The sequence below is a fragment of the Anabas testudineus genome, chromosome 23 (genome assembly GCF_900324465.2).
Source record: "Anabas testudineus chromosome 23, fAnaTes1.2, whole genome shotgun sequence".
In the NCBI taxonomy this organism is placed as follows: domain Eukaryota; kingdom Metazoa; phylum Chordata; class Actinopteri; order Anabantiformes; family Anabantidae; genus Anabas; species Anabas testudineus.
In genome coordinates, this window is record NC_046631.1 from 10,312,147 (window position 1) to 10,337,818 (window position 25,672).

General features: G+C 40.5%; 2 protein-coding genes across 3 annotated transcripts; one reads left to right on the forward strand and one right to left on the reverse strand.

The window, feature by feature from the left end:
* The first annotated feature begins 26 nt into the window (after positions 1-26).
* Positions 27-18,672, forward strand: gnptab (N-acetylglucosamine-1-phosphate transferase subunits alpha and beta). Of its 2 annotated transcripts, XR_003298895.1 has the most exons (22): positions 27-321; positions 812-897; positions 1,170-1,289; positions 1,722-1,772; positions 2,999-3,201; positions 3,835-3,899; positions 4,064-4,198; positions 8,176-8,337; positions 8,430-8,609; positions 9,921-10,091; positions 10,190-10,313; positions 10,400-10,615; positions 10,841-11,910; positions 12,008-12,207; positions 12,292-12,511; positions 12,634-12,747; positions 12,856-12,941; positions 13,045-13,143; positions 13,235-13,402; positions 14,348-14,438; positions 15,763-17,190; positions 17,292-18,672. XR_003298895.1 is itself a non-coding variant. In XM_026362009.1 (21 exons), exons 1-21 carry the CDS (start codon positions 160-162, stop codon positions 15,832-15,834), a joined length of 3,795 nt encoding a protein of 1,264 aa, XP_026217794.1. In that variant the 5' UTR covers positions 27-159; the 3' UTR covers positions 15,835-17,263. The 2 variants fall into 2 exon arrangements, 1 of the variants encoding a protein (XP_026217794.1); XM_026362009.1 differs by lacking the exon at positions 17,292-18,672 and having other exon boundaries at positions 15,763-17,263.
* On the reverse strand, positions 18,425-25,035 carry chpt1 (choline phosphotransferase 1). Its single transcript, XM_026362010.1, has 8 exons — positions 24,629-25,035; positions 22,616-22,763; positions 22,327-22,468; positions 22,138-22,222; positions 21,586-21,717; positions 21,336-21,494; positions 21,075-21,200; positions 18,425-19,815 (listed from the first exon to the last, which is right to left on the reverse strand). The coding sequence occupies exons 1-8, from the start codon at positions 24,866-24,868 to the stop codon at positions 19,699-19,701; spliced, it is 1,149 nt and encodes a 382-aa protein (XP_026217795.1). The 5' UTR covers positions 24,869-25,035; the 3' UTR covers positions 18,425-19,698.
* Positions 25,036-25,672: the final 637 nt, after the last annotated feature.

Consider the following 25,672-nt stretch of genomic DNA (forward strand, 5'->3'; position numbering starts at 1 on the left):
TGAGCCGCGGGACGACGAGCACCGACACCGCCGAAGAAGAAGCGTGAAACGCACGGTCGGTTGTCATGTGTCGGTGCGTCTGGCGGTCAGCTGACAGATCCGGTTCGTTTTTTGATGTTTACTTTCTTTATGTGGTGCGTGTACCTGCGTTTTGAATGAATGCATCGCTATGCTTCGCCACGACGAACCATGGTAGTCGTCAACTCGGTGCTCAAGCTGGTGCAGAGGCAGACGTATACCTGCCTGTCCCACCGGTACGGGCTCTACCTCTGCTTCGGTGGGATCGTCCTCATGATAGTTTCCGCCTTTCAGTTTGGAGAGGTGAGGCTCTTCTGTCTCCTTAACAGCCCTTACATGATCTAATGTCGTTTTCTCGATAGCTGTTCTCGGTTCAACACGTGTGGCTTTGGTTTAGTCTAGTTTAGTTAATTCCAACCAGGCTGCACTCAAAAAGCGTCTAATTAAAGTAATCAACCTGTCAGTGAATCATGCATACAGTGTTGGTATTCCCCCTGAAGCTCTTATGAATTTTTAGGGTGCTCATTTAAATTCGGCATGAGAGGAAATCCCTCATTTTAAGTATAACATTAAGCATTATAGCATTTGACAGCTGCCTCACGATCCACGTGTTATTCATTTTTGAGGAGTGCTGTTTGAGGTGGTTGCTAACCCAAATCTGCATTTTGTCTTAGGGTTAGGGTTTTTTTTTGTAAATCTGTCATTTGATCTAATTGAAATTTTGGATATAGCAACATGACAGCTTCATGTCCCAGAGGATTGTGTCTTGAGATGTCTTCTCTTCTCCATTCAGGTGGTGGTTGAATGGAGTCGAGACCAGTATCATGTGCTGTTTGATTCCTACAGAGACAATGTGGGTGGGAAGTCTTTCCAAAGCAGGTGAGAAAAATGCAACATTTTATAGTCTTAAAGGAGGTTTCACTGAACTCCATACAAAAAACAAACGAAAAAAATTTCATGTGCAAGATCTACGTACTCGGGTGGGGTGCAGAGGAACATTCTCTGCAAAAACCTGAAAGAAATGGACGAGGTGTAGCCAAGCATGAACAAAAACTCACACTCTGGAGGAAAGTGTGTGAGGGTTAGGGGAACAAAGTGACTGTTGTGCAGAGTAAGCACTGTCTGAGTGATATGAGTGCTTCTCTTTGCAGGCTCTGTCTGCCCATGCCTATTGATGTGGTCTATACGTGGGTGAACGGCACTGACACGGCCCTGCTGAAGGAACTGAAGGCCGTCAAAGAGCAACTGGTGGAGGAACAAAGAGCTCTGAGGTATATGTGGCTCCACAGTCGGTTATAATGTAGTGGAATTATTATAAGCGGTCATTGCCTATAATTAAAAAAAGGCCTTTACCAAGGGATATCCTGTATTATGTAGTCGTAGAGTGGAAGCACACTCAGGAGAATTAGCTGAATTTGCATACAAGCTTCATTTGTAGTATTATCACTTTCCCTCTGATTGGCTTGTTTAGACGTTGCCCCACAGAAAGAGGGAATCAGATCAAAGGTTAGGGTAACTCTGAGGAGAAAGTCCTCATGTTGTTGTTGTTGTGGGTGTCTCAGAGCTTCTCTTTTCTTCTCAGAGCATAAGAAAACATTACAGTCTTACATATTCTTTTTATTGACCTCGCCTAACCTCTATGCGAGTAATTTCTGCAAAAAATAATGAATGAATGAATTAAATTATGGGTTTGTTGCACTTAGGGAACGCCTGGGGAAGAATGCAAATGAGACAACTGAAGTGCCAAAAGACAGGTGAGTCTAAGGGTGTGTTGGGTGTGTGCTGATCCTTGTAGCTCACAAAGTTAGATGAAACTTGTGATACTGATAAAACCCTCTGTCGTGGTGCATGGAACACCTACACAATTGTTCCGAAATTTGTGGTCACCTAGAAATGTACGTGTTTTTCCAGCTGTGCTAACACAATTGTCTCATAAAAGTCTACTTCTATTACAAAGTGAAGGGCATTTTAAGTGAACTCAAAGATCTAAACAGTGGCAGCTAATGTAGTTTAACACAGCAGTCTTGGAATCCTCCTTCGTGATGATTATTATGTTTTTATTTAGGCTTATTCAGAGCTCATCTACGATCGATTTGGAAGCTGCTGTGCTTTTTAATTCAGCTGTTTTTCTTATTTGTTCCACCAAATTTACACTTTCGAGGATATGGTAGTAGCTCATAAAGAATTCCTGCTCATTTAATTTGCAGCATTGCCCACTGAGTTTTAATTAAGCAATAAATATAAAAAATAAAGCTTCATCACAGGTAAAAAAAAATCTATATTGTCTCATTCTATGTATATTTTCCTAAAAATGGCCACTTATTTTAGTTAGGTACAATATTACAGTTCAGTGTCACTGTCTGTAGAGATCTTTGTCTTTGTCTTTGTCTTTCAAGACCCACCAAACATCAGTTAGTGTCAAAACTGAAACAGGAAGTTGTGGTGGTTGATACCACAAGCAGATAAAATTCAAGTGGCTGTCTTATAGTTAAATTTTACCATTAACACTGATAAAATATAGAGACAGCAGAATTGTTCTCCTCATTAGGTAAATGTTTATTTTTTATGGGAAACACTGAAGGCTTCTTTTAAGCATTTCTGGAAAGTAGGTTATATTGTGTTAGTAAAAGTGAATTTGCATTTTGCTGCAACTTAAATGATCAGCTCTGGTGACAATGTAAATATGAAAGCACACAGCTACATGAACCACGAGAAGCTGTGACTCCAGGGTTGATATTTCCTGTGTTCACCACTGAAAAGTGTCAGAGCGATATGTGAACAATAAAAATACACCTCTACATTTTCACTGCAGACAGAAGCAGGGTCTCTTGGCAACATTTCCACAAAGGAAGCTGTTTGTTGAAGTGTGAACTACACGCTTATGTTTAAGTCTCTACATGCAACAAATTTAGAAGAAGTGGTTATGGAATAAGAGCCGAAGCTCTACATACATTTTCCTTTTTTGTCCATTTGTTTTCAGCCTTAAGCCAGAATGCCTGCTGTCCCACTGCATCATGGCGCCCATGCTGGCCCTGGACCCTGCTTTGCCAGCCAACATTACACTAAAAGAGCTACCGTCGCTCTTTCCCCCCTTCTCCACTGCCAAAGAGCTGCTTCTCATGAACAAACCCTTCCATCCTTCCACCACAGTCTCTGTGGTCGTCTTCCAATCGCAGGCTGACGGTAAAAACTCAAATAAATTCAGAAGCATTCTTTTAAGAAACAAAGGAAGGGGAAAATCTGGCACAAAATATAATTCCCAAATGAGTCCAAGTGGCATTTGAATGAGAGATTCGCACTGAGAGATACCACTGAGATACGAGATAAGTTATTTACATAGTAAAACATGTTATTTAATCATTACATTAATGATTCACCAAATCTGTGCCTAGCCACTCACACACGGAGCCAATTACATCATAAAAAGAGACATTAATGTGTCAAATGTGACACCTAACTAACATCTAGATTAAACATTTTTGTTTAGGACATTGTGCAGGGAAAAAGTAACACAAACTACAACACTGTTGTTTTTGAAGACGCATCACGTGGGTTTGTGTTTTGTTTAATGGCTTTGTAATGTTGTTGCTGATTTGCATGACTTTATGTGATGCTCCGCCCTGTCTCAGTTATATCGTATTATCGTTTTTTAGTACTTCAGTTCCTAATAATCTTAAAAAATTAAAACAGAAAGATGTACACAGTAAAAGGTACATACACAGATGTAGTGAAGTGCACAGTAGTAAAAATTATAAAATTATATAACAAATAAATCTGCTGCAGGAAGTGACACTTTTGTTTTTTGTCTTGTTACAGCTGTTAAAGCCTATACTGAGATGAGTAGAGACAATGTGAAATTCTCTGTGTCCAGATGTTACCTGGTGAGTTTATTACTGGTTAATTTATTTAATTTGAAAATCATGCTGCATGAAAATCTGTGTGATCTCACATGCATCCTCATCAGTGCTCAGTATGTTTCTGATCACACAATGAAGGTCATTAAACATTGAAATATGCTGTTAAAGAACAATCACGTGTTTTACAGACGACAGATAAAGAGGCTCCAGGTCTGATCCGGATGCAAACTCTGGCCTACATGAGCGGCTTCCCGACATCCTTCAAAGAGACGGAGCAGCTGAGAGTCAAACTGCCTTCTGTTATAACCAACAAGATCAAACAGGTAAATCTGGTATACTGTATGTTTAGTGTGGCGTGAGTTTGTTAGCACCACGAGTCATAGTTTGACATTCTTGCAGTGATTCATTACATTAATACAATTCAAAATATTAACCAAGGTGTATTTGTAGTATAAAGTCAAATCATTCATTAATTAAATAGTATTTTCGTTCCTATTTCTTATTTCTTACTGGCACTCGATGCATAATTTCCTTGTATTTTGGAGACACTTATTTGCCACTAGATGTCACTCTGTTCCCAGTGAAGGATGTTTCTGCATTATTGCAACACACAAACTCAACACTATATATTTGTGTGCACAAATTAAGGTTTGATCTCTTTATACATCATGACTTTGTATAACACATCTGATCACAAATGCCCTCCTTGTAGAGGAGGTTGTACTGTCCTGCTAAATATGGTCTTTTTCTATTTTGAACAGTTATATTGTGATATAGATAAACTGCCTCTGTTTAGCCCTGGCGGTAGGCTGCTTGTGTATCTAATAATTTTCTCTCGTCAGAACTCTGCTTTGTATTTTGAGAGGGAGGAATGCCCCTAACGAGCGCGGGGCAGCTCTGAAATAATCAAAGAAAACAAAAGAGTGTAGCCATTGAGCTGAGTGACCCTGTCACACCAGCAGACATGTTGGATGAGCATTAGTCAATGTTTGTCCTGTCGTATGATAGTATGCTCAGATGGCTCGGTGAAAAATGAGAGTAATGATTGCAAAGCAAGAGTGTTGTGTTCGTGGAGCCTGGTTCACTGGATTTACAACATAACACTTTGATACCTTAGAATAAATACAAGTGCTTATATTTTAGAAGGCTCTTAAAATTTATGTTGGCAGAACATCTATTGAATTGTCATGTAAGGTGCAGCATATAGGCTCAGCAAGCGGAGCAATAACAGTTATATACACGTCCTATATATTTCTATATATGTTCTCACTGCTGACCTATATGACCATCCTACAAACCTCAGGGGAGTCTAACCCACTGTAACTTTATCTGTGATTAAATGTAGGTTAACAGCGTTTAACCTACATATCATTGTCAAATGCAGTTGTCCCATTGTTCGCTGCATTTGTCTCCAGGTTTGTCACCGTGGAGCACGGTCATGTGATAATGACCAGCGGTATTCAGGCTGTAATTTTAGCTGGTGGTGTGGGGGTTAACATTAGAACAACTGTTAGAGGTGGCATAATGCCAGAGAGGTCACCAGGACTTTTAACACCTTTCCTTTCCTCATAGCTCACACCCTGCCGTCTCATACACCTTCACTTATACCTGGCTTCACCTGTTTGGAGACCAGTTTTGAAATTTAAAAAATGCAACAGGCTGGAGGGGGTGTTGCAAGGCCAAAATTGGCAGGCCTGTAGTTGCAGTAGAAATAAAACTGGGACATGTGATGCTACACAGAGTCCAGGAAACTGGGTGGTAAGTAAGCGTGAGTGTTGGGAATTCTAGGTTACACTTGCCACCACACAATACACAGTTTGGATTTCAAGGTGTTTCCTGGTGTTGCTGGGCTGTTTCTGTGAAAGAGGGATGATGTGCAAAGTGCAGGGGGAGAGATTCAGCAATGGGAGAGAGTTGTTATTAATAGCTGGTGTTAGACTGAGTGTTATGGTGATGAAAGCTGCCACACAACTCTGATCATCTGCCCGTGCTGTTGCCTGTCATGTTCTGCTCTCAGTGTTGTGTACAAGCCTGCTGATGTGCTTGTATTAACGTGTATTTTTATGTGTTTGAGGAGTCTGCGAGTGTCCGCATGGTGTCTCATCTCCATCATTCATCATGCAGCAAGATTAAAGGTTAATTTGTGACATGCCTTTACAGTATGCACAGAGGCATACTATTGGATCTGTACTAAAGGGCTAGTAAGAATCAGAATAAGGGTGGGCTGTGCAATATGCCAGTGTAAATAATTCCAGCTGTTGTTTTAATTTTACATTAGGATACTGTACTGTAAAATAAGTTTGGCACCTTTTATTTTGGGGACATTGTTTACTCTCCCTCATGGGCTACGAAACGAGCATTTCAAAAACGTAATAGACAAATAATCAAATAAGTATTTTTCCACATCTCACTCCCAAGACTAAAAAAACACTGATGGAAACATTGCCACCCTCTTAATTACAACATGTCATACTATAATGTTGATCATTTTTGGTATTTTCCATGATGACACTGCTTCAGTAAGTCCATGATGACACTGCTTAAGCTCACATGCAGCCGTCCTGCACACTACTGCGACATCTACGTCCACTTGTTTAAAAAGATCACTCACCACTACGTTAATTGGTTTACACAGTGTCAACTCAAATTTTCTAGACTAATTACATATTCTGTTGCCTGCGCAGTGACATACAGGCCAAAGTGACCACAGTTTATAATGTGATGAGTGTAAAATACACCTGGGGCATATTAATAACTGTAGCTGCTGCAAGACAAGACATGACAGTTGACTTATGAACCCTCCAGCAACACTACAGTTCACGTCCAGTATTTAAACTAAAGTTAGTTGGCATTAGCTGACGTTGGCTACTATAAACCACTAGTCATACCCAACCAAACCCTAAAGGACAGAAGAAAAAACCCTGAATGTACTGAGTTGGGCAAGAGTCTGTGTTATTGCTTAGGAATTCAACTTTTCATCTATAAGAGGAAGGAGGTGTTTTCCTTTTTTTTTTTTTTTTTATGCATCATAATCTTATGAGTGTGTGTCACGATTTTACAGTTATTGTCCTCACATTTTCCAATGTTGCAGGAAAATGACATAAGGTATGATAAGGTCATAAGTGGACTAATTAAAACATAAATTTCCTATTTGTGGCTTGGAAGTTCTGGAAATTGTCATGTAAAAAAAAAAAACTGTGAAAATACCCCTCACAGTTTAATAGAGTTCAGAACAATGCCTTCATGTTATAGTCCAGCAGACCCACAATGACAAGCTAGTAAAATGTCCTATATGTGTATATAGAATGGTTTACAGTAGCTTGTAAGCAGGCACCACTAACGTCGGCTTAGTGTGTGTGAGTGTGTTAAAGCATAATCAAGACTGTAAAGAGAGCTATAATAAAGATGGTAATGTGATCTCCTAGCAGCTTCCCGCTGTGTTTATAAGTCCCAGCTAATCCCCTTCACCTAAAAACAGGAGTAGAGACAAACAGATGTGTTCAGTGCTGGATGATGGAGACAGACGGGTGAGTCTTTTCCTGGCGAGCTTAGAGTTTGAGAGATGAGAGATGTTTCGAATGGGCAAGGCCGTGGAGTATCTCTCTTACATGCATCAGATACACACAAACAAACACAGTCCCCACATGTCTCACATAGCTTCCCTGAGATCAGATGGTAAACTGACCCCCATGGAGGAGATGACCTCACTGAATTTTTCCAAACTCTCCCCTCCACAGTCACACATCCACACTTAAGGCTACAACACCCACCTTCACATAAGCATCATGGCTGCTTTGATTTGACCTCTGTAGCCAGGTCGCCCTTTTTGATTTAAGCTCAAATCACTTTCTGTTTTTATTTCATTTCCACATCTATATTCTTCCTGTAAATATTCCTGTCCTGATGATGGACTCGAGGTCTCTGATGCAACCCTGACCCTGTGGCTGAGCATGTGACAGCAGCCCACAGTGCACGTGGTGATTTATTTTTTTAACTTAAAGGGACATTTCACACATTGTCAACTCGGAGAGCGTGAGACTTTTCAGCTTGGAAACTGTCTCCAACTAGATGCAATCAGTTTCATGCCTCCATTGTGTTGCAAGTTGTGATGATGCCTGATGATAAATGTAGCCTCTAGTGTGGATGGAGCTTAAGCACCAAAACTGATGATGTCTTGAATTCTGCTGCATCTATTTACCCAGTCTTTGTATTTAGCCAGTAATGAGTCCACCTACAGCATAACAATGGAATAAATTCATGCAATTAAACCTTTACTTCTGATTTGTTCTTTGTCTCTTAGTTTGAGTTGTACTCAGAGGCCAGCATCGCCCTTCTCCACCTGAAAACCCCACAGGACTTCACTGATCTGGCGCAGCAAGCTAAAAAGAACCTGACACTGGATGGGAAGGAGTTGACCATCAGCCCTGGCTACTTGTTCTGGGATCTCACTGCCATCTCACAGGTATGATTGGTCCTTTTTGTTCATTATAAGAACTAATATCTTGAAGTACAGATCAAACACGGGCTGTTCACTTCTCTCTTTTCTGTTTCCAGTCCAAACAGGATGAAGATGTTTCAGCCAGCAGATTCGAGGACAACGAGGAGCTCCGCTACTCGCTTCGCTCAGTGGAGAAACACGCTCCGTGGGTGCGGCACATCTTCATTGTCACTAACGGGCAGATTCCCTCCTGGCTCAACCTTGATAACCCCAGAGTTACTGTGGTCACACATCAGGTAAAAAACTATGCCCCAGCTTTTCCTACAGTTGTTTGTGCATCCTTTATTGGGGCTGGGTGGTTGGCTTAGGTTGACTGTTTTCAAATCTTATGTTATGCATTAGGGTTAGTCATTATGAGAGTTTAAAATATGGCATGTATGAGTATTTAGAAAGGAAAAAATAAGCCTTGTTCATAGGTGGGGTGTGGGAGAAGAAATCCAGCTCAAGATATTCAATTGCATCAGCACATGTACTAGAGGGTTCTTCATTTTAAAGACGGCCACAAATCACTGTCGGTAGTAAAAAAAAAAAAAGACACATTAAATGCTTTAAGCTCCAAAATACAATATGGAGACCTACAGTTCGTATTGTGTATCTACATGAAATGCAACTTCATAAAAGTACTTTGTCTATGGAGGAGTTCACACGACAACACCAGTAGTAAATAAACTACACCTTCTGCCACACCTCATGTGAACAGACTAGATCTTGATTTGATCACAAATGCACCTGTGACAATAATACTGGAGAAACCTGGAGAGGAATTATGCACCATGTCAGGACGAAAAGATGAGAACAAACGCCTCATTGTGTCACTTGTTATAAGTAGAAAGGCTCCAAAGAGGATGACACTGCAAAAACACGTCCTTCATAAGACAATAATTCCAGTCATGGGTTTTGTGAACACTGCCCATGTTGTTTACAGACTTGTGTGTCCTTGCAGCTGTTACAGTAACAGATCCCTCAGTCCTGAGAAAGAAGACTGATGGATAAGGTAGCTGGGCACCATTCATATTTGAAATCCTGTTTATTCTGTGGCTAGGCATTGTCCAGCAGCCAGGCCTGGCAGTCAATCTGCTTTGAGAGTTAAAAGCACAGAGGCCACAGGTGTGGACATCAGACGTGGTGACAGTGAAACGCCTTGAGCAGCAGGACACATACTGGATTTACAACTTCAAAGCCACAAGTCACCCAAGTCTAAATGAGGAACTTCTCCAATGCCTCTCACTAATTTCAACACACTTTGCAAAGTCTATGTTATTTCTGTTGTTACCGGATTTTTAGCTTTTCTAATATTTCAGTCTTTATATATTATTTCTATTATTATTAGTTTATTTCTGTGTCTGAAACCTCATGGTATTTACATGGTTAAATACAGGAAGCAGATCCTGTGTTATCAGTATTACTTTTAACGAGACGGCTTGACTTTAGTTTTCTGGGCGATACCTCAAGCATGTCTGTTTAAATAATTTTTCATCAATGCCGTATATGTCTTGGAAATTAGTTTAAAATATTACTCATATAAAAACGGTTTTCTTGACTTGCAGGACATCTTCCAGAACCACAGCCACCTCCCCACCTTCAGCTCCCCTGCTATAGAAACCCACATCCACCGCATCCCAGGGCTCTCGCAGAAGTTTATTTACCTCAATGATGACGTGATGTTTGGCAAAGAAGTCTGGCCGGATGACTTCTACAGCCACTCTAAAGGACAGAAGGTACAGTTCAATCTGACGTGGGCTGTAGTGTGATTTCCTCATTTGCTTGTTTTTTGTGAATGGATTTCACTTTCAGTCTTTTCTTCACTTCACTGCAGGTGTATCTCACCTGGCCTGTTCCCAACTGTGCTGAGGGCTGCCCAGGATCCTGGATCAAAGACGGGTACTGTGACAAAGCATGCAACAACTCTGCTTGCGACTGGGATGGAGGAGACTGCCTGGGTAATGAAAACACTGTCCTGTCCTCTCTATAAATGGGCTTGTTTGTGTCTTTTATGTCAAATAATGTTTTACCTTTTCTCTGATAGGTGCAGCTGGGAACAGTCGGTTCGCTGTGGGGGGTGGCGGGGGTGGTCAAGGTGGAGCTGGTGGACAGGCGTGGCAGTTTGCAGGTGGCATGGGAGGTCTTGGTGGGACGTCCTACTGTAATCAAGGCTGTGCCAACTCCTGGCTTGCAGACAAGTTCTGTGATCAAGCCTGCAACGTACTTTCTTGTGGTTTTGATGTGGGCGACTGTGGCCAAGGTGAGTTTAAAGGAAGAAGTGATGATGATGATGATGATCATGTAAAGACTTGTCACCAATAAGAACAAGATATTTGGGGCTAAGGGGTTCAGGCAGTGTAGTGAAGTCCAAAAGTACTGACAGGACTGATAGTCCAGCATAGTTGGAGCCCCTGTTAAATAATAATAACAAAGATCTAGGATATTGACAGACTTCCCTTTTATGGTGTAATAATTTCTGTTATAGAGCATTTTGGGGAGCTGCACCATGTGACCTTGCTGAGGAACCAGAGCTTGTACACCCTCCCAGTGGGAGAGATCAGGCCGTATTTCAGCTTCGATAGGCTGGCTCGCAGAGTCTCCGAGGCCCACGTCAGCGACCACCAGGTGGTTCGTCACACCTCCGTCGCCAACAAGTGGAAGACCATTCACTTGTTGCTTTATCCCGGCCACAACGCAACCCAGATCCAGTACAACCTCACTTTCCAAAGAGTAGATGGCACAGAGTTTACAATGGCCTTCAGCGTGGCTGTTGACACTCGAGAGGTTCCCAGAACTAATGTGTCCCGGCCTGAAAGCAAAGAGGCAGCCAAAGAGCCAAAGCCTACCCCGACTTCTGAGGCAGTGTTCCCTTTCTCAGATATTCCTGAAGACAAACGCAGTCCTAAGATCCAGAGGAGGCAACCTGGAGAACCCCAGCTTATCATAGAGGTTCCTTCTCTGAACGTGTCACTTTTACCAGCTGAAGTACGTAATGAGCTTCAGAAGCTGGAGGAGAAGCTTCTCATTGGTGACATTACTATGAAGGGTTATAACCTCACTAAGGCTTTACTTCTGAAACCTTACAGGACGCTGGCTCAAAAGCAGCAGGTGATCAGTTCACAGCCAGCAAAGGAGAGTGCAGATAAGGTGCAGAGGAAGCCTTATAAAGACTTGGAAGGAGAGGAGCTGAAAGCAAAACCCCTCATGTTAGAGAATCCTGGAAATATTGCAGAGAGAGATCAAAACTTAAAAGACATCCCCAAGAAAGATTCGATTGAGCAAGAAAAACCTCCCACTCCTCTTGTCCCAGTCCATATTGATGATAAGCATAAAAAAGAGTTGGTAACATCTAAATCTCATCCTCTGAATGTCGCCATTGAGAGGCCTCTGACTTCCAAACTGCTAGGCAGCATTTCCAAGGTCAAGAGTGCTGAGAGTCAGGCAGAGAACGGTGCTGGAGGAGCGCCGGTGGGGAGGAAACTGCAACACTTTATTTCCTCTGACAGAGGATTCCTGCCATGGGAGAGGAGGAAATACTTTCAGGACTTACTCGAGGTAAATTGGTGCTACTTTGATTTTCAACCTCTAGTCATGTATTTTCAGTTTTTAAAAAAAGTCTTTAAATATAAATTCCTTCACATGGATATCATAGGAAGAAGAGCGTCTGCAGAAAGAGCTGATGTATGAGAGTGATGGTGCTGCTACTGGGCGACGGCTGCGCGACACTTTTGCTGACTCTCTGCGTTACGTCAACAAGCTACTCAACGGCCAGTTTGGCTTCACGTCTCGCAAAGTCCCTGCACATATGCCACACATGATCGACCGTCTCATCATGCAGGAGCTGCAGGACACGTAAGGGAGACCAAGTTATGTCTAGGTATAGATTTCCTGAGGAGGCAATGTGTGCAAACTGCGCTCTCTGTCTCTTTTCTTTAGATTCCCTGAGGAGTTTGACAAAACATCAGCCCACCGTGTACGTCACTCAGAAGACATGCAGTTCGCCTTTTCATACTTCTACTTCCTGATGAGCGCTCAGCAGCAGCTCAACGTCTCCGAGGTGTTTGATGAGATTGACACTGATCATTCAGGTGTTCTGTCTGACCGCGAGATTCGAACTCTTGCCACAAGAATCTATGAGCTGCCACTCAGCCTCCAGGTCAGCTTTGACTTTTTACAGTATCTTCTCTCCCTAATGAGAAATATCAGATAATAATTTAGAATAAATATTGTGGAATTTCTTGCAAGTACATTGTATTTTTTCTTTGTGGCATCTTGCAGGACCTGACAGGTCTGGAGCAGATGTTGATAAACTGTTCTAAGAGTCTCCCGACAAACCTGACACAGCTTCACCTGGTGAATCCCACTCAGGAGGCATACTATGACCCCAGCATGGTGAGTCCTACTTAAATGTAAATGCAGACATAGAAAACAGCAGCTTGATGTTATATGGAACTTATAGTGCTGAATTGTTTGGTTAAGATCATTTTTTTTAATCCACAGCCACCTGTCACAAAAGGTCTCATCCTTCACTGCAAGCCCATCACAGAATGCATCCACAAAGCTTTCAAAGACCGGAACAAGTACAAGTGAGTCCTCAAATACTGTTAACATCACAAAACAAAGTATAAAGTATCTTCTCCGTGTTTGGATCTACTATTTCTGCTGCTAACGTGGCTTTTGGTTGGACAGGTTTGAAATCATGGGAGAGGAGGAGATAGCTTTCAAGATGGTACGGACAAATGTGTCCCACGTGGTTGGCCAGTTGGACGACATCAGGAAGAACCCGAGGTGAGGAGGACGCTGCATAGATCACTTTCTTGTCTTTGTTCTCTCTCTACGGTTGTTCAACTGTACTAGTGTCTTGTATTTTTACCATTAGGAAGTTCATCTGTCTGAATGATAACATCGACCACGCCCATAAGGACGCTGCCACAGTGAAAGCTGTGCTGAGAGACTTCTACGAGTCCATGTTCCCGCTGCCGTCCCAGTTTGAGCTGCCTAGAGAGTATCGCAACAGGTTCCTGCACATGGAGGAGCTCCAGGAATGGTAGGTTAAAAAGTGTAGATGACCATTTGTTACTGCTAATAGCAGCATAGCTCTTCGCTCATAGACTGAAGTGATATTTGGTTAGTCCACACTGAAATATCTTAACAACCATTTGATGGATTTTCAGTACATTTTATTCATAGTTTCCAGAGAGGAAACACCTACTGACCTTGGTGATCCTCTGATGTTTACTCTTCTGTTACATAACTCACACTGATGTTCACCACAGGATTAATTAAATTTACATGTGGTGCCATCATCAGGCCAAACATTTTTCTGCCATTCAAGTTACACATGTATTGAATATGGTATTAACATATGTTTGCAGTACATGAACTTCAGTCCTTGTTGCACACGTGTGGTTCATTTATCAAGCTCTTGTTTTTTGTTTTTTTTTTTACCTCCAGTTGGCATAAGTTAAGAATTAGTTGCGGTCTCCACATACGACTGAGTGTTGCCAGGTTGGAAGAGTAGGAATCCCCTTGAGGCTTTAGAGGGTTTTTGTCGGGGCTCTTGGTCTTTTATTCAGGGGGCTTCCGCTGGAGAATGCCAACCTTGCATAGACTTTAAAATTAGACCAAGCTGCTTCAGACCACTCGCTAGCTGTAAGATAGTTGAAAGACCATCCCACAGCTGATCCTCTCGTTTCCTCCCACCACCTCTACTTCTGTGTCTGAGTTAGTGAAGTGACAGGCAGATGGCGTTGGGTGATCTCACCTTGTCACCCTGTTGCCCCCCTGCCCTCTGCATAGTGCATGCTTCCATCGTATTACATCAGTCAACTTGCCTGTCCTCTAGTGAGACGTGTCACCTTAAACTGTTGGCACAAAACTCTGAACTATACCCTGACTTTGACTTTATTTCTGCATTTGTACTTGTTGGTGTAAGGTGGAGTAAGAAAAGTTTAATTTAATTTAACATAAATTGAAATGTGTTTTTCTCCAGGCGGGTGTATCGGGACAAGCTGAAGTTCTGGACGCACTGTGTCCTTGTGATGCTTGTCCTCTTCACTGTCATGTCCTTCTTTGCTGAACAGGTCAGTGTGTATTTATATATATTTCCAGATAAAGACAGACAGGATATTTGCTCAAACACCTCTAGTTTTCCATGATTAACACTTGAGCTATGGTTCATGTCTTCAATACTAAAATTCCGCTCTGAGGTGCGTCCCTCTCATGTTTCGAGCTAGTATGACCAGCTGAGCCAGGACCTGACTTTACAGAAATGAAAGACCCCCAGCAGTCCTCTGTGAAAGGCGAGACATGTCTGCCTTTGTTCACTTGGATCAGACAGATCTTGTATTTACTTGAACCTTCTTTGTTTCTATCTTGATGTGTTGGTTCCAGATCAGTAGAAGAGGAACATTGTAGTCAAGAATTTATAATTCAGGATATTTGTTTATGGGCAAGTTTCCTGAGGAAATCTTCCAATTTAGTTTTGGAAACAGATTTTTAAAAATGCCAGGAACGGTTTAACAAACACTATTTGACCTAGGTTTGACATTGAGCTGTTGTGAGGCCTGCCAATGGTTTCCAGTTTCTTCTCAGCGAACCTAAAGAAAGGTTAATAGTTGCAGTGACCTTAAGAGAATTTCCCCCACAGCAGCCCATGGGACCAGTGGTACCAGTGAGGAATGTGTCAGACTTGTCCAGTGTCTCTGTCACGACACACAAACAGACATTTGATGTCCTTTTTGGCACAATAAGACACACTCCAAGTTATTAAGATAGAGATATTTGAGTCAGGTTTGCACAGTTTAGACTAGAGAGATCAAAGGTAGCACTACTCCTCAGAGGAAGGGGGTGCTGTACTTCTAAGATTATCTTTCAGTCCTTGGGTTACAAAGGGGAATTTGGTGCTGAAGTCTTCTGGGTTCCCAAGTCTTTTTTTGAAAGGAATAGTTTTACATTTTGGAAATATACTTGCTTTCATGCAGAAACTTGGTTACATGAGAACATCAATGTCACATAAGGCCTCGTATGGGATATTATTTTGTGTTGACCTCTTGTTTCTGGTCAGAATCACATGTGCAGATAGTAATCAACATAAAGAACTATGTCTTTCCACATGCAACAACAGTGTGCATTGTGGTGAAGAAGAATGCAATTATACTAAACCACTGTACTGTCCTCTCATGCCATAGACTGCATTGTTCCTGCTAACACAAAGCTACAGCAAACAACAGAAGTTAGTTTAGCACAAAGACTAAAAGCAAGCCTGGTTCTGTCTGAAAAGTAACGTTATTACAAAGTAATGTTATACTGTAATTCACACACACCCTCCTGCTGAAAGCCATTTTTATCTTTTCTTTTCTTAGCCATGTGCAGTTGCTAATTACGCCATGTCCCATCTTTCTGCAGCTGATTCTGCTAAAGCGCAAGCTGTTCCCCAGACGCAGAGTGAACAGGGACAGCAACCCTGAGCGAGTGTGAAAGATGAAGTCTTCCCTCTCCTCCCCAACCTCCACCCCTCCTCTCCTGCTCAGTCTTGAGGACAAGAAAGGCTCCAGACAAGACGGATTGGGTGGAAACGGGAATCCGATGGTCCTCAGTGCTTGTGTTGCATCAGCACCAATGGAGGACGGAGACTCTTGTGAGATGGTGATGAAACATTTTTCAGAAGATGATGGATTGGGCTGGCAGTGAAGGGAAAAAAAGCCAAAAAAAAGAAGAGGCCTGTGAATCTTCTTCTCCTCCACTGGGGGCATCCAAGTCTTTTCATACGACAGATAAACTGACAAAACACTCCCCCTTACCCTGTACCACCCTTCGTCCTCTGCATGTCACAGATTGAGATGCTGCTAAAGCGTGAAACACTTGATAGCGGCATGTCAGGATTCATGGTGTGTGTGTGTTTGTGCAGGAAGAAAGCTTCATAAAATCTGTTGAGCTCAAAGCTGGAATGATTAATGAGTTTACTGACAGAAAGTAATTCGCAATTATTTGTTACAGTTGATTCATCATTTGAGTTTGTTTTCAAGCAAAACTGCCAACGTTTGCTGGTATTGGCTGCTTAAATGTTTTTGTCCCTTTCTCTTTTTTTTATACTGTTCTTTAGGATTTGGGGAGTTGTTAGAATAAAAACATTTGAAGATGCTCCCTTGAGCTCTGGGAAATTGTGACGGACATTTCTCACCATTTTCTGGTCAAATGGTTAATTTACTTAATTGAGAAATAGTCAGCAGCAGCATGATAATGGGGGAAAATTGTTTCTTAAAGTTCTGGTTGTGTTCAACTTTTACTATACAGGTTTCTTTTTAAATAAATTGAGGGAAAAGGTACGCGCAATTTGATTATTAGGAGTAATAAACATACATTTTGGCTGTTATATCAATGTTGTCTTTAAAATCATGAAAACTTGAAGTGCCTTCTTTCATTCCTGCTTGTTCAAACATCTTTTTTATACATTCTTATTAATGTTGGCTCGTAAACATTGCGTCCTTATCTGGTGATTACAATGAGAATAATGGGATGTAAGATAATCATGATTATCTTTCTTAATTTGTTGTCGGGTACATGTAAGTGCTTTCATAGCCACCTGTATGTGTGTCCCTGTGGGACTCAACAGGCTCACTGCTGTCTGAAATTCAGACCCCCTCAGCATGTTCTGTAACTTATTTTTATTGTATTATTGTGACAGTAAGTCCAGTGACTGATGCTACATGTAAACATAGTCTCACAAAATGCTTCAAAGTCTTTTTTTCTGAATGTCAATTTTACAAAGTCCATTACTGTATTGACAGGAACGGAAGTGACTGTGAGACACTACGTTTTGCTGCTGTTCTACAAGTGAGCAGTCAAACTTGGCTCGGATTGCATCAGTTCAGTGGATCCTCAGTGAAATAAAATGTGATTTTGTTCAGTGGTTTTGTTTTTTGTTTGTTTTACAGTGACCTGCAGTGATGAACAGAAAGGAAAATTCCTGCACCTTTTGTAGTGAGTAACTTTAAGGATGCACACCTACACAAACATTACTCAGCTTCATTAATCTTTTAATCACACGGTTTCTGCTGGTTAAAAACTTTTAAACTAAAAAAAAAAGTAGTTTATGTTAACTTGTTCCAGCTTTAATGTTTTTGAGGAAACATTTACCTTAGACTAAGTAGTTCCACCTATAGTGGATTTATATCCGGGATATTGAACTAACATTTAAAGAGGTCCGGCTACACAGAAGATTATAATGTCTAACTTTTTACTGCAATATATTATCAAGTAGCCTGCATGTAATCAATACTTGACTGTCAAATCATATTATTTCAGCACAATTCCAAAACCTTTTGACTAATTTATTGTTATGTAACATCGAATTGAGCATGTGGCTCAAGATCCTGGTGGACTGGTCATACTGGGTTCTGAGACTCGCAACTTTCTGTGATCGCACTTTAGATTTCAGTGGGTATGTGTGTTTAAAACCTTAGTGTTTTGTCTTATACTTTGACATTGGGTCTTTTAATAAGAGCCACAGTTTCTGAACATATCAGACACACTGGTTTAGTGGGTAATATGAACAGAAAGGAGTCTGTTCATTCTGGATTAAAAACTTGATTTTCGCTGTCCACCTTTCCATTTTTGGACATTTTTATATTTATGTCCTGCTTTTTCAGTCTTACTGTCACTTTGTCAACTCTTGCCTCTGTTGTCTGCATCTCTCCTCTCTTTCATGCATATTTCTCCGTTTGTCCGCTATTTGTGGGGTTAAACGTGTCAATCAACAACCATCAAATAATATTTACATAATACATCATTCATAATCCAAGTAATATCTGTTGATATTTTTCCACCCTGTTACTGTTACTTAAGTAAAACATAAACCTTCCCATCACTGACTGTGACAATAAAACACATGAAAAATATTTTTTTTATTACAACATCTTCCACACATACCTGTTAGTAGAAAGGTGGTTTAAAGTATAATTAAACAATGAAACCGATCAATTACAAAACCCACTGTAAATCATTCAAAGTCATACTCTTGGACATGCCCACTTGTAGTGTCTATAATCCTGTGGTATAAGAGGAAGATTTTTTATTATTATTATTATTATTATTATTTCTAAACTCCACAGCACTAGAGAAAGATCCCTTTTTTGATCCCGGTGAACCTGAACGAGGTCAGTCAGATTACAACTGTTCAGTAATATTCACTCATTACAAAATTACAGACAATCCAACAAATCTTCAAGAACTCACCGCTACATAATATACAATTGTATAAATGACTAATTGCATGAGTGAAGAATGAACAGTTAAAAACAAACAAACAAACAAAAAAACTACAGTAGCCTTGTACTGTTTTATCTGGTATGATACTTGAGTGGAAAAAAAAAAATGTACAAAGCGGTTTTAAATATTCACAAGTTAAACAGTAATTACAACAAAAGTATTTAAGGCGTCTTCAGCTGAATTCTGTACAATCATAAATAATTAACTATTAGCCCTTTAGGGAGAAGAACAGAGAAAGCAGAACGAGTCGAGTGTTAATGCTTCATCAGTCGACGGCACTAAAGGCTGCAGGTGAGTTTTTTTTCTCCTTAGGATGAGATGAATAACAAGGAACAAAAATATTAATAACTGGAGTGGAGTTTGTGAAAGAAGCCTTACAGAAACCAGTCGTTGTTTTCAGCATTAGTACACTCAGCTACCCCTTCCTGTAGCTCCTTGACAGCCTGTGAACTCCATTGGAAATTATTTTGACATTTTAAAGGTTTTTTCTTTTTTTAAAACAATTAATCTGTATTTTCAAGCCCAGATTCATGCCAGATTTAAATCATGCTAATTTAATAAATACAAACACGAGTAAAACATTTCAACAGATACTCTATTCAGTTTGGGCATATATCAGATTTACCTTATTGAGCGTTAACACATGTTTATGTGTTAACTAAATATATGACAATCCTATTTTAAATTTAAAGCAGATATAATCTGAAATTTGCCCAAGCTCTAGAGTGTCCAATTAAGAAAATATTTTGGTATTTATGTCAAATAAGCAGGAAGTGTTGATGTAGAAATCTCAACCTCAACTTCTTACGTGCATTATTTTAATTTAAATGAACATCTGATTGGCTTTTACAGCCGATCAGTAATTCAACAAATCCATGCTTTTCTTTTTGGTTTCTAGAGTTGTGTGTTTTTTGTTTTTTTTTTGTGTAGTGAGAGAGGCCAATTTTACTCTGAAGTGGTCACTTTGTCAAGGCTGCAGTGGCTCGAGGTCGAGGGTCTCTCCTCATCGTTGTCTGCTTTCAGGAGCGGGGAGAGGTCTGCATCTCCCCCCGCCTCCTCCCGCCGGGCAAGCCGTCAGTCGCGGTGGCTGTTGTTTGGTGGCGTGATGCTGAAGACTCGGATGCGCAAGTGGGAGGCAATCTGGAGGCACACGCCTGTACAGTACCGTGTCAAATCCAGAAGAGAGAGCACCTGAAGAAAAAGGGGTGGAGAATTAAAAATTATCATATACCCTATATATATATATATATATGGATAATCATTTAAAGAGGACCAAGTGCACAGCTTCTGCAGGGTTTACCAAGTTAAATATAAGACATTTATTTTATTTATTTATACATGCCTTACGGCTCAGATTTAAAACTAGCAAATGGCAAATAAAGTTAAGCATTGTTTCATTCTCTCCGTTTGACTTTGCATTTCTAATTTTGCTTTGAAAAGTATGTCATAAAAAGCATTACAAGTATCTTGACATAACATTTCATGTGAATGTGCAAGTCTCTAAGTTCAAGTTGCAGGTGCACATTTTATAGTCCGCCCACACAGGTGTATTCACTCAGTTTCCTGATTACATCTGTCCCATGTAGAACAGACCAGGCTGGATTGACAACTGTGTTAACTTACACCCTTATCATTCATGTTCAGTACACAGCTCCACCCGACCTGAGTAGTGTGAGTAACACTAAACACCTGTGTGAGCATGCAGGAACTCCAGAGCTCCAGGTTTGCACACGTCAGAGCAGGAAGTAACAGGTGTAAATGATAAAATTAATCATGTCTGAATTGTTAACAACATTAGTCCCAGCTCAGCTTTTCCAGTCCAAATGTTTGCCACATAACATGCAGCTGGGTATGTATCATTTCAATGTTGATAGAATGTCTAATTCACATACATCAATATAGACTTTTGAACATTAATACCAGGGCTGGTGGTCACATGAAAATATTTAAATGTTACTACAGTTTCATACATGTGTGATAACATTCATAATTTCACAGCACCAGGACTTTTATAGACTTGTTTAAATTTACAAGTGGCACATACTTATGATTACTTATGAAATTTTTAATTAAATTAAAACAATGACACAATTAAGACGGCAAGAAGATGTCTTTAAATATGGTAAAGAATAATTTTACTGTCAGGCCAGTTAACACGTGCCATGTAATGCTTGAAGGTTTATCATAAGTCATCTCGGTCTAAAAGCAACCGTGAACTGAACCTTGAGCTAGAAGTATACTGAGTCTGCAATAAGATGACTTAAGTTAAACCAAGCAGAGCTCAGAGCCAGGAGTGAAAACCACTGTATGTATGTGTTAATAAGAAAGATACAGTTAATTCTACTATTATATAGTAGAATTTACTATATACACATATTTATGCATATTTATATATATATTTAAAATAAGATGAAGCTAGTAAATCTACTCAAAGTGTGCCTAGTACTGACCATGGCGATCCAGAGAACTATGTGCTCATCGATAAAGTTGTTGAAGTACTGGTTGAGGAAGAGCAGGCTGGGGCCTATAAAGGCTGTGTCTGGGAGGTGCAGCTCACTCTTGGTCATGTGTGCGATCTACATAAGAGACAAGTGAGGTAAAGAAAACCAATTAAATTCATTATGCACTGAATAACAGAATCAAATATAATCAAAGGAAGCATACTAATGGGTCGAAATAGAGCTGTAATAATTAATTTAGCATAAACGTACCACCAGCTTGTTGGAGATCTTGGAGATGACCATGCCAAAGGTGAGCAGGTACAGGCAGGGGTGATGCTCAAACAAGTGGCTTGATGACTTCTTGAAAATGATGAAGGCCAGGGTGAGCACAAGACCGATGTGCAAACCGGGTGTCAGCACACTGGTGTCCTAAACAGAGGGAACATTTAATTAAGCATGCATCACTAAAGATTTTCTCATTTGCAAGTTCTGTGCAGAGTGTAAACGTGTGCTAACTTACAGCCACAGTAGAGCCGTTTTTGCCTACACCTCCATTCAAAATGACATAGAAGTAGTTGTAGCAGGAGTAGAGGGCTCCTCCGATGATGCCCAGAATGGGGAAGATGTACATCTTTAGTCCAATAACAGGCAACTATGGAAACACATGAGGCTCAGTTAGTCCGCAAACACAAAAGCAATCTCCTTGGAGAAAGGTGCTTGTATGAAAGCTGCAGTCATGCCGAGCGTGATGGGAGGGCAAAGCGGGTGACAATATCAGCTTTTGAGCCAGATCATGTCCGACAGATGACCTGTTGCCATGGCATTAGCTACTAATATTTACCTTCTCACTTCTCTCATGTGATAAGTCAAGCCTCCAAAGCAGCACAGAGTAAAAGTAAAACACAAATTCTATTTAAAGGACTAAAAACTAGGAGACTGACTCAGATTAGTAAGTGTAAAAACTAATGGAGGAAAATGTACTATATACTGAAGAAGAAACTAATTTAAAACTAAGTGTCCCTGTGTGTGTACATGCACAATGTAATCTTCTAAATATATATTTCTTATGTACCGTGGTGTGCCACAGGCTCACGCCTCCGAAAGCCGACATCAGATACATGATCACGATGGCAACCTGCACCTCAGTGACATCAACCCTGTGAAGAGAGCAACAGAAAACGGCGCCATCAGCTTTAACATCACTGAAAGGTAAATAAGACCAGCAATATTAATGCTACATAACATGGAGTGAGAAACTAACAGGCCAAAGCGTAGATTCCCGGACACGTATGTCTGCCAGTGGGCGCAGAAGAACATAAACATCCCGATGAAACCACAGAAGAACATCCAGTTTGTTAAACCCCCTATACCACACGAGATGCATGTTCCCACAGCAACAAAGACTGAAAGAGAAGACCAGCAAAACCAAAAAGAAAAAAAAAATTTTAAATAACTGTTTATAAAATTCTAAAGCTCTATTTATTCTACTAATGCACTGATTTGTAAATATAATAAAACAGCTGAATTTGGGTGAGGTTTTGATAAAGCACCTGTGGAGACGGCATCACAGCCATGGTCAAAGAGCTCTCCAAGGGGTGAGCTGCTGTTTGTCCTCCGTGCCTGTTTCCCATCAATAGCATCCAGAGATTGGTAGATGAACAGGCCCAGTGCACTCAGGATGAAAGCCCATGATGGAGCCTTGAGAGGAGAAGACAACAACAAAAAAAAAAGACGTTTGAATTTTTAACCTCTGTTCAACGTGTTTCTGTGAGAGGCACAAGACCTGTCCTTTGGTGAACCTGCTCACACTTAGTAAAAGCAAACAGAGCTAAAATAAATAGCCAATTATGACTGTCAGTGTCATACAATATGGACATTTTCAACTAAAGTTGAAATGTCTCATTTTACACATGGTATATTACAAACAGGATCAAATGCAGTGGATCTGAGCCTGTGTACCTGAATTAAAGACAAAATTCACTGACATAACATAAATACAATTTCTATTATATCTTAAAACAGCTTATGAGCTATTGTACAGTACTTATACTGCATTGGCATGTTCTAATTAAATGTATAATAAAACATAAGGGCTATGGTTAAATACAACTTGCATACTTCAACCTACTGCCTGATCTGATCCCTTTTTATCTTTGTGTATTTATTTAGTTTTTGTTTGTGTACTTTAACTGTAAATATGGAGACGGAGGATTTCAATCTCACAGGAGTGAACTGATTCCTCTTACTAGGGTGGAGGTTACAGACCATCTGGACAGTAGAGTCAGCCAACAGTGTGTTTACCACGACAATGTGTGTGTGTGAGCATGTGTGCATGTTTGTGAGAAAGACAAAGAAAGCCTGTGTTTTTCCAGAGACATGAATCCCACGCTGTCCTAAATGTTTAGAGACCCTGCTGATCCTCAGAGTCCACGTCCTAAACCCTCATGAACTGGCAGCAATAGAGTCGGCTTGTTTAAAGTTAACATTAAAGTCACTAAAGGGGAAAGCGTGAGCTGTGGCCATAGATCTATATAACTTTTCTAATAGGTTTGTTTGCACAAGAATAAAAGTGGACATAGGCAAGGTTCAGTTTCTTTACTACTAAATAGCAGAAGAAAGTGAAATGTCTTTGCACAGTGACAGTAACAGCATGCTGCATGGACTATGGACTTTGTTGCAAGGTTGTCATAGCTGAACTGGACAAAGGTGCAACGCTGATAAACACACACACACCTATGGATTTCCTGCTAGGGGTCATGGCTTCACAGTGATCCTGGAGACAAGTTAAGTGGACCATAGGTCAACTGTTTGCCCAGTTGTATGTTGCAAGGCCTAGTTCTGTGTTTTGGGTAAAAGTGTTTTGAGTGTGCAGCTTCATCTGAACAGCTTTTATTTTACTCTGTCTTCACTAACTGCATTAACTGAACAGAGTCTAAACAGCTAGCCCTCCTCTCTTATATATTTAACTTAACAAAAGAAACATTTCCCCCTCACATTTCTGTGTTTTGCCATCAACAATACATCATTACATGCGCCAGTGTAAACAGAAACACGTCCAGACTGACAACTTTCCACGAATGTACGCAAAACACCACAAGACGTACACGACTCTCCCCTGTGCCGAACCAGATTAGAAATCTGAATATTTAAAGGGTCCTCAATGTATGTGTCCATAAGGCTATAACATAACTATTATTAAAGATCTGTCCCGAATACTAGTAAAATAGTCTACAACTCGGCTTTAATAGACCCACATAATGTGGGGCATACTTCATTAGGCTCAATAGCCAAGGGCGTTAGCAAGCAGCACGATCCTATTAATGAAGCAGACATGTTAATTCAATTAACTGTGAGGTTTAACTATATGCCGAATTCAAAAGTATGCTATGGTGATTCTGAATATAGCCTAAATCGTGGCTTTTGATTGATAAGCCGTATACAGGTGGTCACTTCACTTTAAATCACCCTTTATTTGAATTGGGGATTCGCATTCTTTCCCGCAAGAACAACATAATGCGAGATGGTCTCGGTGTAGAAACTCCAGCCGACGTCGCTCGACTCACCTCCTCTGTAGCCGTGGGACAATAATAAACGAGCACCACCGTGGAGAATATGTTGACCAGCAGTCCCACAATAGTCAGGGTGTTTGGTGCGACCCACGTCGGAATTTGCTGGACGAGCCAGTTCCAGTAGATCTGACACGGTGGCTCGAACAGGGATCGACCGGACGCGCTGTATTTATGCTCCTCCAGCCGCTTGAGCTGAGCGGGCGACAGCGGCTCTGGCCACAGAAAATGTGGCATTGTCTTTTTTTCCACCTCGCTTTTCCTTAAATTACCGTAAAAACCTTCTAAATCCACCCGGGTAGTGACTCAGACAGGCCTATCTTCTCTCGGTTGACTCCGTGTAATTGCAGCTCATTTGGCATTTATAGCTAGGTGACCAGACGAGGCCATTTCCACAGCGGAACCATGAGAAGTCGATAGAATGCGCGTTTCTGATCGAGCCCGCAGGAAGTGAGGCGCCGGAAGGGAACAATATAGCAGTGCACCAGGAATGCAAGGAAATTCAAATAGGAAGGTAATATAACAATATAACACCCATATGTTAATTATCACAGAGGCACAGAAGGAAATATGATAGATATATTAAATAAAATAACAAATAAAAAGTAAATACAGCTAAACAAATGCAATCTGACCGGCACTGTCTCAATAAATAGAAAGAGGTCTTTAAAGATTTAGATTTTGGAAGATATTTAGCCTGTTTAACTTAACTTAAAGACTTGTAGAGAAGTTTAAAATTGTATAAATTAAATTACAAAATTATTAAATTGTACAAAATTGTGAAAAAAGAGACTTTGATGGACATAAATATTTATTTACAATAAAAATGTTATTTACCAAAAGGTAAAATAAATTAAATTTGCAAAATGTTCCACAGTTGATTGACAAAGTTGCTTAAACATAAACTATTTGTGAAGTGACACTAGGGATTTCTACCTTTTCAGAGTTGATCTAACAAATCTGAACTATATTTGTACATTTATTTTACAGCAATAAAGATCATGTGTACTTTACAGTTTAAGTAATCTAAAGTTGTACTTC